General features: G+C 36.4%; 1 protein-coding gene across 1 annotated transcript; it reads left to right on the top strand.

Moving 5' to 3' along the window:
- The first annotated feature begins 646 nt into the window (after positions 1–646).
- On the top strand, positions 647–8,357 carry LOC148760456 (zinc finger BED domain-containing protein RICESLEEPER 3-like). The gene is made up of 7 exons (XM_088810494.1): positions 647–735; positions 5,027–5,275; positions 6,254–6,278; positions 6,477–7,046; positions 7,143–7,302; positions 7,408–8,132; positions 8,235–8,357. Exons 1-7 carry the CDS (start codon positions 647–649, stop codon positions 8,355–8,357), a joined length of 1,941 nt encoding a protein of 646 aa, XP_088666620.1.
- The last annotated feature ends 7,273 nt before the right edge of the window (positions 8,358–15,630 follow it).

Raw genomic sequence — 15,630 nt, 5'->3', positions numbered from 1 at the left:
TCTCTGATTGTCCAAAAATTTGGACAACTGGATTCTATAAGAACCCTAAAAAATTCCGGAGAAGGGGGATTTCAAAACAAGAAAACGGAGATTCAAAACAAAAAAAAATGTTTCAAAAAAAAAAGCATAGCAATCAGAAACCCTAGAAAATCCCTAGCAAGTTGCAAATCAAATTCCTAGTCTAGTAGCCAAAAACCACAATCGACAATCAAATCCAAAAAACCAAAAAACCAAAAAAGAAAAACCAAAAAATCATTACAGAAAGCTTTAGTTGCCGCCGGCTGTAGGAATAGGATTTGGGTTTTGGGTGGCTCAAATCGAAGGTTAAAGAGACCTTTTGTGCCACCGATGGTGGGGGATTTCTTTCTTAGAGTTTGGGTGAGAGGAAGCCAGCGTCGGTAGGAGTTTAGATAGAGAGAGAGACAGATCGACGTTAGAGAGAAAAGTTAGAGCCGCCAGTTGGGAAGTTAGAGAGAGGGGAGAAAACCAGCTGGTGAGAAAGAAACGGGAAGAGAGAAAATGGAAAGAGAATAGAGAAAAGAAAGGGTTTAAGACTACTAAACGATGCCGTTTTGAAGGAGCTAGATTTGGTGCCAAATGACGTAGTTGTGGGAGGTAAAGGAGTTGCAGCTTAAGCACCAAAACGATGCGTTTTGGAGGAGGTTCTACAGGCCTCAAGGAAGCAGATCAGTTGGAGCGAGCCGACTATCTTGGGCCGCTTTTAGCCCATAAAAGGTAAATCTTTTGCTTTTCTGATTTGGTTTTTGTGGTTGTGCTTGGCCCAATGTTTAGGTAGGAAAACAAATTAGTTTTAGTAGGTTATTAGGTAGAATAAAAAGATAAAATACATATAAAAATGATCAGATGTTAAGAGAAAATAGAAATAATGAAAATAAAAAAGAAAAAGAATAAAATATAAAGATAGATGAGGATAAAAATAGAATGTTTAATGATATATAAAAAATGATAAAAAATGAGAGTAGATAAAAATATAAGAATATATATATTTGATCATATAATAAATAATAATGAATCAGGTAAAATAGTTATCTAATTATAAAAACAGATCCAATAATAAAATACATAGAGAAAAAAATAAACACTTAATTTTTAAAAATTAATAGATTTAGTTAAGTAGCAAATATAGGAAAAGTAAACATTTAATGGTAGAAATTGATTTATTTAGATTAATAATATATGCATATAAGTGGATTGTATATTTAGATTTAGAATATTGTTAAGAAAGAAATATGAGTGTGGGAAAGGATGAAATGCGAAACATATTCATAAGATACATAGTTATGTGAATTTATATAGAGACAATAGGAATGAAATAAATTAGGAAGAATTAGAATTAAAATGTAATGAAACAAAATACGAAACTATCAAATGAGTTAAAAAAAAAGAGCTTTATATAAAATAGAGAGGGATACAAATGAAGAGAGAATGAAAATAGGATAAGATAAAGAATTAGTAATAAAATAATTATTTAATTTAATACCAATAATGGGATTATCGGTTGGGACGCGAGGAGTCCAATCCCGGGCTAATTTTCCCTAAGTTCAAAATCCGAATTAAGGTTCCAACAGTACGATGGGAGGGCCTCGATTTTTAGTTTTTGAGACTTTTATTTTAAATAAATAAAATTTTACTACAAAAAAATAATAGTCAAAAATAAAAAAAATATAAAAAATAATAAATAAATAAATAAAAATTTTTGTTCACTAAGATAACATAGAATCACAAATAATTTATAATGTATCTAATTACAAAAAAGGAAATATAGAGGAAGAAAATTCATAAGAAATAGCAAGGAAAATATAGAAGAAACTTAGAATAAAAAAAGATAAAAAAATAAATAAATAATAATAAAAAAAATAATAATAATAAAATAAAGATAAGCTTCATAAGCCTAGTATAGATTTCTATCGTATCATGCATATCACGGCATATAGACATTTTTGTTCACGAGTTAAGTTCTGATGATGGGACTTTTCGAGGAAGCTTGCGAAGGCGAATTTCTCTGGTAAACTCCTTAGGTGAGAAGATACCTTCGGATCCCACCAATATGATGGGAGGATTCAGAGAAATATCTTTAATAAAAGGCTTTTACCCGCATTAGGATTTGCATTCATGAAAACACTAATTTTCACTCGCAAACGATTATCCTGATGATGGGATTTACTTAATAATCTTACGAATGCGAGTTTCTAAGGTATTTCTCTAGGTGAGAGAAAACTCCCAATCTCACCAGTATGATGGGCGAATTCAGAAAGTATGCTCAATAAAAGATTTTTGTTTGGTATTATCTCGATTTTATGCCATGCATTTCACAATTGCATCATGTACATGTTAGATCTGTAAAAAATGAAATAAAATATTCTAATAAAAGATTAAATAAATAAATAATAATTAAGAAAACATAAGAATAAAATCAATGGGTTAGGATAACTTAAGATTAAGGGGTATCGTTCGTGGAACGGACGTTACGGAGGTGCTAACCTTTCTCCGGGCGTAACCGCACTCCCGAACCCATCTTTAAAAAAATCATAGATCAGTTCTCATTCTTTCAACGAGCCTAAAATCAATTTAGGATTTCGTTGATTAGAACTAAGTTAATAGGTGACCAATCGCACCTAGAAAAGACGATCGGTGGCGACTCCTAGATATTTTATTTTCGCCCACAGCTAGCGGTGGGGTTCCGGGACCCACATGTTACGACAGCTTGGCGACTCCATTGTGGACCTTCGAGAGTTGAGCATAATTAATCATAGGTTATCTTGAATCCTAAATAATTTAATGTTTCCTTTAAATTTGAGCATTTGTTTTATGCATTCGATTTTGTGCATTAATTATTTTATAATCATTATTTTATTGATTTTTTTGTGGGGGATTTAAAATAGAGGGACAAGAGATTGTCCGTCAAAAGTTGGTATGTTCCTTCACACACACGACACGTGTTGCATTCATGCATAAGCTTTCTACACGGGCTTTGTCCTTATTAGGAGAGAGTTTAGTAGCTACGCTCTCGTGAGGTGATAACCTCCGTATAAGCTAGTGAACACTCCCACTCAAATTGAACTTAGTCCGTTTGAAGCCTATAATGGGTGAGACTGGGGTGCCTTACTAGTCTGAGTGGACGATAGTGAGGAACAATTTGGGAACCTTTAGTCCAATTCAAAACCAAGCCCAGCATATAGAGTGCCGTAAGTATCCTGTACCTAGGTAGCGCCTCACCCAGATGTTAAAGAGTATGACCGTGAATTAGGCACACGTGAAGGAACTCTTTTTACATCCTCTGCTTTAAATTCTTGCCAAAAATAATAAAAGTCGTGGAGTAGGCTACGTCCAACAATGTAATAAATACCTATGATAATGGTTACTATTTTATTTTTAAAAGCTAATGTAACCCACTGTACTAACTTGAATATTCGTTTCTCTTTCTTTCATCTGTCATGCATCCATTCGCATCATTGCATATAGAGAAATATTGGCTATACAACAACTGATTGACTGAAGGAGTCTTGATTACATCTATGGCATCGTCATCAGCTAGCTCACTCAATAAATACAGGAATGACTATGAGGTTAAACTACAAATGAGACAAACTCAACAAACTGAAGGGGATTGTTTAGCTAAGGGGTATATCCCGACTCTCCCAGAAAATGTTCATTTTGATCTCAGACAAAACGACCTTTCAAAAATGATAGATATTTAAGAGCAATGGAGGCGTAATAATCGAGACAGTTTTTACACCAAGTATGGGCACATCGCATGGCTTCTCTATGTGCATGTAGACGATCAGCTACTTAAGGCAATCACTCAATTTTGGGATCCTTCTTATCGGTGCTTCGTGTTCAATGAGGTAGATATGACACCGACAATGAAGGAATATTTATCATTGCTCCACATAGATCAAATGCAACCCGACAAGGTATATTGGAGGGCTCAAAAGACTGGTCATCAGAGAAAATTGGCCAAGTTATTGGATGTCACTACCGAAGAGGTCGATCAGAACTTGAAGAAAAAAGGAGATACTGAATGCCTTCCATGGATTTTCCTAAATATTTACATTAAGAAACACAAGAAAGATGAGCAAGGTCATCTTGCCTTTACTTTGGCAATATATGGGTTGGTAATTTTCTCAAAAATCCTAGGACATGTTGAAGTTTCAATCATTGATTTCTTTGACCAAGTAACGAGGAACATCAATCCAACTCCAGCCATCATAGCCGAGACATTGAGGTCCCTGAATTATTGTCGTTGAAAAGGTGAAAGGCGTTTCATCGGATGTGCTCAACTTTTCACGATATGGATAAATAGTCACTTTGAATGCAAAGTTGATAGATTTCGAAAGCCATTCCTCTTATCAAGTTGCCCTATTCATAAATTTTGTGAAAACGAATGGCCGGTTTGTAAAAGAAAAGAAGAATGGATTGCCAGACTTCGAAAGTTTATAAGTGTAAAGGTGACTTGGAGGGCTCCTTGGATGCCTAGGATGCAAGTAATTAGACCTGTCAATATGGGCCAGGCCCAATGGGCCAGCCTTTTTTTTATTAAATATGGGGTGGGTTGGGTCTGAATATTTGAGGCCCATATTATAACTAGGCCTAAATGGGCTAGCCCATTTGATTAAGGGGTTGGCCCGGGCTGGGACGGGCCAACCCGGAGGGCCAAAAAAATTCTACAGTGCTAGGCATTAGGCAAGCAGGATCCAAGACTAAGAAGCCCAAGTTAAAAGCCCAAGACCCTAACTCCCTAAGGACCTTAACCGTCGCCTAAGTCTTAACCGACTAACCCCAAATCCCCAAATCCCCCCGCCGCACGAGCCATCTGTGATATGTTAGTGGGAGTTGTTTTTGTTGTTGTTCACTTGTTCTGGTATGGGTTCTGACTTCTCTTGCCGTCTTCGACTTTTGCCTAAGCTTAGAGGCAATCGACAATCAGCAATCAGCAATAGGCAATCGCCTAACCCCCAAATCCCCTATCGCCGCCTGAGCCATCTATTCTTCTGTACCACTGCAGCTGTTCTGGTCTGGGTTATGGTCCTTATGGACTTCTCTCGCTGTCTCGCTTAAGGTTGGAGCCAATCGATAATCCACAATCGCCTAATCCCCAGATTCCCAATCCGCCCGAGCCATCTCGCAGTCTCATTTTGCTTCCCAACAATAAAGCTTTTCAACTTCTCGGTTTCATCTCTCAGTTCTCACTCCCTATCCGGCATCCGACCATCGGTATTTGGCCATCGGCATCGACGCATCACCCTGGTCTAAGGTATAAACTGACACCCCATCGCCGATATTAACTTCTCAAAATATGACAGCATCTAGTATTAACTTTTTCCAAATGATTTGTCTAACTGAAGACAAAAATTGTATTGCCTTTGAAATTCTTACTAAAAGATTTGTTATTTGAGCTATATATGCTTGGACTTTTCGATGATTAATTTTTTGTTTACAAGCTCGCTTGATCACGAGTGCCTTTGTCACTATATTTACTTTGATGACAACATTGCATTCTGTTTGGAAATTTGTTTGATATTATCTTTCATTATAGTGGCACATGGAGGACCCTCATATGTCTATTGCAAATTGAAGAAACACTTTGTAATCTATTAGACCAAATTTGTGTTAAATTCTTAAGATATACATTTTATTTTAAAATCAAAAAGAGCATATGGTATTCTATATTTTAAAGGGAACATGAAAATATGAAATCCAATTTTGATTATACATGGGACGACTAAAGAACCTAAAAGAAAGAAAATATAAGATAATGAATGGTAGTGCCTCAAGGCAACAGAATTTGATGTCCTTCTCCTTTCACCTCTCCAAATTAAGAACTTTTGAAGCTGTTTATTCTACTAATTAATATACTTGGCAATCTTATAAGTTGGAGAATAAAATACTTTTATCCATTGACAATACTCGCCACCAGTAGATACACTACCTAACAAGGGTGATGATATTGTTAAAAAGAGAAGAAAAAAATGAAGAAATACATAAAGGTAGCCTTAACAAATGCACAGGTGCTGTTTAAGGACAATAATTCTCAATTTCCAAATCCCAAAATTTAAATAAATAAATAAAATAAATGTAAATATAGATTCAAAAGTTGCATATATTAAACATTATGGCTTATCATTTTGTGATGCATGCTGAATGTACTGTTCTTGGAGTACAGTTTTACCACACTACCACTCTTGAGGTCTTGCCTAGTGCTCTGAGTTTTCTCCTACTTGACCCACTTAAGACTCGACCGATCTTTGGCAGTTCAGGTAAACCTTCGAATACTTTTAATAGTAATTTTGTAGAGAAAATTAGAAATGTTAGAAGTGGTTTAATTTTTGTGAATTGTGAATTTGTGAAATGTTAGAAAATGAATTCACCATTGCCTATAATCCAACTTTTGAATTGAATCAATAAGTTTTTATAATATTTTAATATTTTTTTATTCATGTTTATGTTATTTGAAGGTAACGGTGATGGATCAATCAGTTGAAAACTGTATAAATGTGGATGATGACGTGAACATTTTGAATGAGGATGAAATTCCCTCTCAATCTCATATATCTGAATCTGAACAATTGAATAAGAGGGTAAAAAAAGAAACTTCAAATGTTTGGAATTATTTCACTAAAATAGGCAAAAAGCAAGATGAAGTAAAACGGGCAACTTGTAATGGTTGTAAAATAGAGTATAAGGTTGGCCCTAAACCTGGTGGCTCTAATTATGGAACTTCACATTTACGTCGTCATATTGACACTTGTAAATTCATTTCCTATTTCAATCCACATCAACTGCTAATGGATTATGAAGGGAAAGTAAAAGCTAGAAAGTTTGATCCTAGCATTTCACGTGACATGCTTGCTGAAGCCATAATTAAGCATGACTTGCCTTATGCTTTTGTTGAATATGATAAGATTAGAGCTTGGGCTAAGTATGTAAATCCAGATGTGGTGATGCCTTCTAGAAACACTACTATATCTGATGTCCAGAGAATTCATTTAAGAGAGAAAGAGAAACTTAAACAAGCCATGGCCAAGGTACCTAATAGAATTTGCTTAACTTCTAATGTGTGGACAACATCTACTTTTGAGGGTTATATTTGTTTGACTGCTCACTTTGTCAATGAAAATTAGAAGTTATGTAGCAAGTTACTCAACTTTTGTCGTATGCCTCCTCCACATACTGGAGTTGAATTAGCTGCTACTATATTTGATTGTTTGAAAAAATGGGGAATAGATAAAAAAGTTTTCTCTCTTACTTTAGATAATGCTTCTGCTAATGATAACATGCAAGGTATCTTGAAAAGCCATCTTCATTTGAAAAGTAGCTTGATTTGTGATGGTGAATTTTTTCATGTGCGTTGTTGTGCTCATATCTTAAATCTTATTGTTCAAGAAGGCTTGAAAGCAGTCAATGAAGCATTGTTTAAAATTAGGGAGAGTGTGAAATATGTCAAGGCATCGGACGGGAGGATGAAAAAATTTCAAGAATGTGTTCAACATGTTGGTATTGATACAGGTGTTGGGTTGCGTTTAGATGCGTCAACTAGATGGAATTCAACATATTTAATGCTTGAGAGTGCAATCAAATATCAAAAAGCTTTTGCTAGCCTCCAGTTTGTTGATAGAACTTATAAATATAATCCATCTGATGAGGAATGGGGGAGAGCGATGATAATTTGTGAATTCTTGGAGCCCTTTTATGAGACCATAAACTTGATATCCGGTTCATCTTATCCAACTTCCAACTTGTATTTCATGCAAGTTTGGAAAATTGAATCGATTTTAAATGAGAATTTGCATAATGAAGATGAGGTGATCAAAGATATGTCTCAAAGGATGAAAATGAAATTTGATAAGTATTGGAAAGATTACAGTGTAGTGCTTGCATTTGGAGCTATTCTTGACCCAAGGATGAAGCTTGATTTCTTAAGAATTTGCTATTCTAAGATTGATGCTTCTACTTGTCATGAAAAGTTAGAAAATGTGAAGACAAAGTTGTACGAGCTCTTTGAACAATATGCAAGCAACACTGGTGCATCAAGTACATCTTCTCACTCAACGAGTAATTTGCCTAAGCAAGCCGGAGGAGGAACTAAACCTAAGGGATTAAAGATCTTTAGTGTAAGTTCTATGTCTTTCCTTCATCTTATTACATGAAAATTTATGTTACTTTATATATATTTTGATAATTATTTTTTTTGTCTATGTATCTAAAAATTGTAGGAGTTCAAAATGTTTAAAAATCAAACAATTTCTATTGCTGGAAAGTCTGAGTTGGATGTTTATTTAGATGAGGCAAAGCTTGATTATGAAGTGTTTGAAGACTTGGATGTGCTTAATTATTGAAAGGATAATGCTAAGCGCTTTCCTGATCTTTCTGTTATGGCACGAGATGTATTGAGCATTCCGATTACTATGGTAGCATCAGAGTCTGCTTTTAGTAATAGTGGTCATGTTCTCACCAAGTTTAGAAGTTCCCTCCACCATGAAAATGTTCAAATGCTTGTTTGCACGAAAAATTGGTTGCATGGCTTTTCTTTAGCTGCTGATGGTATTGTTTGTTTTATATATTTTAATGTCTTTAATCTTTACTTGTTAAATTAATAATTTTAGTTAAAATTAAAACTCACTATATTTTTTTTTTATGATTATGAATATTAGATGATGATTCAGAGTTGGAGACATCATTACTGTCCAAACAAGACTCAAATGTTTTAATTGAGGATGAAGATTGAGAAGAATATAAATTAGTTTTGAAGTTTATAAATATTTGATTATATACTTATGTTACATGCTAATGGGATTGTAGTTTGTGTATTTATGTTAAAGATTAAAATTTTATTTATATTTGATGTAGTGTATTTGCTTATTTATGTTTAGTGTAATTTATTTGTTTGTAATATGTTTTTATTATTCAATTTATGTATTAAATTATTGTATAATTTTATTGATAAAAAAATTAAAAAAAGGGCTGGCCCAGCCCGACCCATGGGCTAGCAAGAGGTGGATTGGGCTGAAAATTTTACAGCCCATATAAAATATGGGCTGGCCCGACTCGGCCCATATTTTTCCAGCCCACAAGGGCTTAGGTCTGGCTGGGCTGGGACCCATATTGACAGGTCTACAAGTAATGCACAAATGTGGGGACCAACCGTGGGTACCACTAATGAAACCTTGGGGAGTAATTAGTTATGCCCCAATAATGGTACGGAGGCAATTCAAGTCTGAGCAGTTTGTACCAATGTCACATAGGCTCAACCAACTAGAGTTTACATATGGAGAGCCAGAAACCATTAAGAAGATCCAAGATATTATTCAGGCATGGAAGAAAACAAGTCGAGTGGATCAAGGAAGGTTCACTGATGAGGTCACCACTGGATACTTAGCTCGGCATGCTCAACGAATAAAATATGTTGTTTGTCCTCCAGAAAGTGCATCTAAATTTCTTATTGGTCCAAAACCTCAAGATATCCTTTTAGAGAGTGAGCTAGCTAGAAGGAAATTGGAGACTGAAATGATGAATATGAAGTGTAGATATGAAGCAGAACTTGAAGAAGTAAAGAAAGAGGCCTCAAGGAAAGTTCAAAAGGCTTTTGATGAACGAAACGAGTGGAACAGCAAGTTTGAAAGTTTGAATACGACATGTTCATCTTTAGTCACCAGGATCCAAGGAATGCAAACCATTAATAATTCTTTGCAGAACAAGATACAACTGCAAGAACAGACCATACAAGAACTTAGGAGTGACTGCAACTTATTGGAAGCAGCCATGGAAGGCTATAAAGAGCAATATGAAGCCATTAGGCAAAAATGCTTTCGAATGCGAGAAGTGGGAAGCTCGTACGAGAAAAAAACCTCCGAAGGAAGCAGTCTAAGATGGAATGGATATTGATACAAATAAGGGATGTAGCCTACAAAGCAAGGGAAATGGCAAACAATACCGAAGAGCTCAGAAGAGAGATTATTCCGAAATATGAGCTTTGTGAGCGCCTAATAAGGCACCTCAAGCTAGTACGACACCAGTATGAATGAGTTAGCCATTTCTTTTGAAGCCAATAATGTAAATGCTCTAAGTAGTGATGTAATCGGATGCTTAACTTTTATGAATCAAGATTCCCTACGGCAATTATTGTTGGATGGCCAATATTTTTCATTTGCGTCACATGTGCATAATTTGTTCCATAAAAGGCACAACAATTTAATTCTTGTCATTCTTTGAAAACAAGTAAAAAAATTTTCCACATTCATAAAATAAGAATGCATCTAAGTTTATGGTTTAAACAATAAGGTTCCAAAAATTGCTCAACCACCTAAGTCGAGTGACCAGCGTGTTCATAATATGCGTCGGCGAGCAAGGATCAAGGAAGAAGAACAAAAGGAGCTGATGGATAGAATAGAAAGAGCTTAAGAAGAAATGAAAGAACAGTTAGCAAAGATGATGGAATTGATGACAAGCTTAAGTAAAAGAAAAAGGGTTGCAAAAGAGTCAACTCCATCAGAAAACCCACCAGCACAAGACACTGGAAACTAAAAGGATGATCCACCTTATCCCTCGAGGTTCACTCCACCCCATGCCCAAACCTTTCAAAGGGTCCACCTTCAAGTAACGCCATCCGTTTATTACAATGTACCACCCCCAATAGGCCATCAACCGACTCATGGGCAATTTAGGTCGAATTTTGGTATGAATCCTATTGAACCAATACACATTCAAGATTTAGACGATCTAAAAGAGCAAGAGAAACTAAGAAAGAGCTCATCACAAACAGGAGAAAATGAAAAAGATCAAAAAAAGTACGATTTGTTGGAAGAGCGCCTTCGTGCTATCGAAGGAGTTGATAGGTTCAATACCATGGACGTTGCTAAACTATGCTTAGTGCCCAATGTACTGATCGCTGCCAAGTTCAAGGTTTCAAATTTTGAAAAATATGACGGAACGAAATGTCTCATGGCATATATTACCATGTATTGTCGAAAGATGGCTGCACAGTCTCATGATGACAAGCTACTGATCCATTTCTTCCAGGATAACTTGACTGGGTCAGCTGCTCTGTGGTACGTACAGCTCGATCGAAATCGTATTAAGACTTGGAAAGATCTAGCAAGAGCCTTCATAGCCCAATACCAACATGTGGCTGAATTAGCCCCTGATCGGCTGTCATTGCAGACTATAGAAAAAAAGCAAAGTGAGAGCTTCAAGGAATATGCCCAAAGGTGGAGGGATACAGTAGCGCAAGTTCAGCCACCTCTCATTGATAAGGAAATGACTGTGTTGTTCATAAACACACTTCGAGCTCCATTTTATGAGCACTTGATCGGCAATACCATGAAAAACTTTACAGATTTGGTCTTATTTAGAGAAATAATAGAATGAGCTATCAAAAGTGGGAAAATTGAAGGGCATGAGGTTGCTAGCTTAAAGAAAGGTAGTATGCCCAAGAGAAAAGAAGGGGATGTGCAAGCAGTTGCCCATGACAGAAAATAAACCCACAACTTTAGCCCATATCTCCAGTACCCCCCATACCAACTCTTCTATCCGAACATAGGCAATATCGCACAAAACCCATATGTGTACTAACCTGCCTCACAACCAACATTTCAGACAAATGTTCTCCCACAAGCTCCACCACTAAAACCGGTAGCTTCAACCAATAATTCTGGTAATGGTCAAAGAGGACCTAAAAAAACCTAAGATTGATCCTATCCCAGTCCCTTACACTACATTGTTACCACAACTCATAGAAAATTGACTTCTTGCTCGAACCCCTTTAGAGCCACTTCAACCTCTTTTTTCGAAATGGTATGACCCGAATGCGCATTGTGATTATCATTTTGGAATTCAAGGACACTCCACGGAGAATTGTACTACATTAAAACATAAGCTTCAAGCGCTCATTAAGGAAGAACTTTTAAATTTTACTAAAAAAGATAATTCAAATGTTGATAGGAATCCCTTGCTAACCATGGAAGTCCGACAGTGAACGCCATACATGAAGGGATGATTCGACGGGTGAAAATGAGTATCAATGAGATTCAAATGCAAATAGATAAAGTGTTTGAGGCGTTGCTCAAAATAAATGCCATCACTCCAGAACCCATAGACACAAAAGAATTGGGGCATGATCTCACTTATTCTTGCAAATTTCATATGGGGGCAGTTGGGCATTCCATTCAAAATTGTGATGGCTTTGATTGCAAGTTGCAAGAATTGATGGATTTGTCGGTAATTGAGTTTTATGAAGAAAGTAAAGAGGATTTCGTAGGAACCATAAATGAAGATACCCTAGCTAAAGTGGCATCAAGTTCATCTGGGGTGAACAAACCTAAACCTCTTACCATCTTTTATGAAGGAAACAAGAGTCTGATGAATGATACGTCCCCTATTGTCGTCGAAAGTGGCATCACTATCGAAATTCCTAGCTCGTTCCCGTACTAGAGTGAAAAGGCTGTTCTCTGGAATTACGAATGTAATATCTTAGGTATGGCCCCCCTTACTTCCCAAGTATCTTTTATAGATCTAACCGGTGTGGGAGGAATAACGCGAAGTGGATTATGTTATTCTCTTGAGATAGCAGAAAGGGTTGAAAAAGGAAAATCCAAACAAGGAGAAGATCTAAAAGAAACAAGTACCTTTCTCAAGGACCAAACCACCGAACTTTCAGTTGCTCCGAGCAACGAGATTAAAAAGCCTGTTACAAAGAAAGAAGTGGGTGAATTTCTCAAATTTATTAAACACAGTGAGTATAGTGTGGTAGAGCAATTAACGAGAATGCTTGCTCGCATCTCGCAATTATCTTTGCTTTTGAATTCGGAAGCACACAGAAATGCACTACTCAAGGTCTTAAATCAAGCCTATGTGGCTCATGATATATCGGTGGAAAAGTTGGACCATATCATGGGAAACATTACAGTAGGGAACTTCATTGCCTTTAATGATGAGGAAATTCCATCGGGTGGCTGGAGAAGTAACAAAGCTCTACACATTACCATCAAATGAAAGACCACGCTGTACCCAGGGTCTTGATCGATAATGGCTCAACATTAAATGTCATGCCTCGCTCTACCTTAACTAAGTTACCTGTAGACATGTCCTATATGAGAACCAGCCACATGATTGTAAAGGCTTTTGATGGGACCACAAAGGAGGTGGTAGGGGACATTGAACTATCGATAAAAATTGATCCTTACATTTTTTAGGTCCAATTTCAAGTCATGGACATTGCCCCGTCTTACAATTGTTTACTAGGGCGTCTATGGATTCATATGGCAGGAGCCATACCATCTTCCCTTCATCAAAAGGTTAAATTCATAGCTGAGAGCCAACTGATAAGTGTATCTGCGGAGGAAAACATACTAGCTATTCAACCCTCAGCTACTCCTTACGTAGAGGCGACAGAAGAAGTCCTAGAATGCTTTTTCAAATCTTTTAAATTTGTTAATGCTACTTATGTGGCGGAAGAAGAAGTGATACTGACTCCTCGTTTGTTTGTAGCAACTAAAATGGGGGTTAAGCAGACAATGGGAAAAGGGTGTCGTGCAGGTTTAGGGCTAGAAAAGAATTTACAAGGAATTACTGTCCTTTGACTCCAATCAAGAATAAAAAAAAGTTTGGTTTAAGGTACAAACCTACCAAAGAAGAGAGAAGGAAATTGGCAGCCCAAAAGAAGATTAAAAGGATGGCTTAACTAGAGGGAAACGAAGAAGAATTTGAGAAAAGGATAATTTCGTACTTGTATAAGACTTTTCGCTCTACAAGTTACATTTATCCTAAAGCACCAACAAAGGTCAATCAAGTTCTACAGATATTTGATGAGTATTCAATCCATATGATCAAAGATGAAGAATCTAACGAGAAGGTCCCTGTGGTGTATTCAGTATTGCCATGAGAGAAGCTAATCAATTAGATAGCCACAGAGTTGCCCATCATCTTTAAGTCTTTAGAAATGTAATGAACAATTTTACCTAAATGCCTATGCCTAAGGGCATTAAGAGTAATTTCTTGCTTAAGTAAGGCTTTCTGTTACCTCAATCATTTAAATAAATGACAATGCATGATGTGTTTCATAATTCATCAACCTTTTCACATATCTCCTTTTCATTTATTCTTTTAGCCAATAAATACTTGCCTATACACATGTGTCCAATTTTACCTATTTAGAGGTCTTTACATGATGAACACGAAGACAATCTAGACAACAATTTGAATTTTAATTTTGAGATAGTTTCAAACGTTGATGAATTGAAAAATGAAGAAGAAGTGGATGACTATGACTTACCCCCTGATTTGTCAAGATTATTGGAACAAGAGGAAAGGGAGATTTTACCTCATCAAGAACTCACAGAAAAGATTAACCTTAAAAATGGGGAAGAAAAGAAAGAGGTTAAGATTAGCACCTCGCTATCATTTAATGAACGACAGAAGCTAAAAGAATTACTCCATGAATATGTGGATGTGTTTGCTTGGTCATATCAGGACATGTCAGGTCTTAATACTGACATTGTCATCCATAAGTTACCTTTAAAATCAGACTGCAAGCCTATTAAACAGAAATTAAGAAGAATAAAGCCAGAAATGTTGTTGAAGATTAAAGAAGAAGTAAAGAAGCAAATTGATGCTAGGTTCTTAGAGGTGGCCAAGTATCCTGAATGGGTAGCTAATATAGTCCTGGTTCCTAAAAATGATGGCAAAGTTCGAATGTACGTTGATTACAGGGATTTGAACAGAGTGAGTCTGAAGGATAGCTTCCCTTTGCCACATATTGATACTCTTGTGGACAATATAGCAAAACATGCTTTATTCTCATTTATGGATGGTTTTTCAAGGTACAATCAGATTAAGATGGCACTCCGAAGATATGGGAAAAACAACGTTCGTAACCATGTGGGGAACGTTTTGTTACAAAGTAATGCCATTTAGATTGAAGAATGCACCAAAGGGCAATGGTAACTTTGTTCCACGATATGATGCATAAAGAGATAGAGGTATATGTCGATGACATGATCACAAAATCTTGTACAGAAAGGGATCATACTATCAATCTCAAGAAGTTATTTGAGAGATTACAAAAGTTTCAGCTCAAGTTGAATCCTACAAAATGTACTTTTGGTGTTACTTCTGGGAAATTGTTGGGGTTCGTAGTAAGTGAAAAGGGAATTGAAGTGGACCTGGATAAGATATGAGCCATTCAAGAGTTGCCACCTCCCAAAACGCAAAAAGACGTGAGAGGATTTTTAGAGAGGTTGAATTACATTGCTCAATTTATATCCCAACTCACTTGCAAATGTGATCCAATCTTCAAACTGCTTCGAAAACGAGACCCAGGAGAGTGGAATGAAGAATGTCAAATAGCCTTTGATAAAATCAAAGAATATCTCACAAATCCACCAATGTTGGTGCCACCAACGGCTAGAAAACTTCTTATTTTGTATTTGACTGTTAAGAAGAATTTCATGGGATGTGTACTGGGGCAACATGATGAAACTGGGAAGAAAGAACAAGCCATATATTACTTGAGCAAGAAATTCACGGAGTATGAGTCCAAATACTCTACGCTCGAAAAGATGTGTTGTGTTCTAGCATGGACCGCCCAGAGGCTCCGACAATATATGTTGTATCATA

Source organism: Theobroma cacao, chromosome 10 (genome assembly GCF_053813885.1).
Source record: "Theobroma cacao isolate CCN51 chromosome 10, ASM5381388v1, whole genome shotgun sequence".
Classification (NCBI taxonomy): domain Eukaryota; kingdom Viridiplantae; phylum Streptophyta; class Magnoliopsida; order Malvales; family Malvaceae; genus Theobroma; species Theobroma cacao.
The sequence above is the reverse complement of the archived record's forward strand: the minus strand, read 5'-3'. Positions and strand labels throughout refer to the sequence as shown.

Excerpts from the sequence above, each read along its gene's own strand:
- LOC148760456 (XM_088810494.1), top strand. The coding sequence starts at position 647 with ATGCGTTTTGGAGGAGGTTCTACAGGCCTCAAGGAAGCAGATCAGTTG. Across the intron at positions 6,279-6,476 it reads ACCGATCTTTGGCAGTTCAG|GTAACGGTGATGGATCAATC; the intron begins GTAAACCTTCGA and ends TGTTATTTGAAG. Across the intron at positions 7,047-7,142 it reads TTAAACAAGCCATGGCCAAG|AAGTTATGTAGCAAGTTACT; the intron begins GTACCTAATAGA and ends AATGAAAATTAG.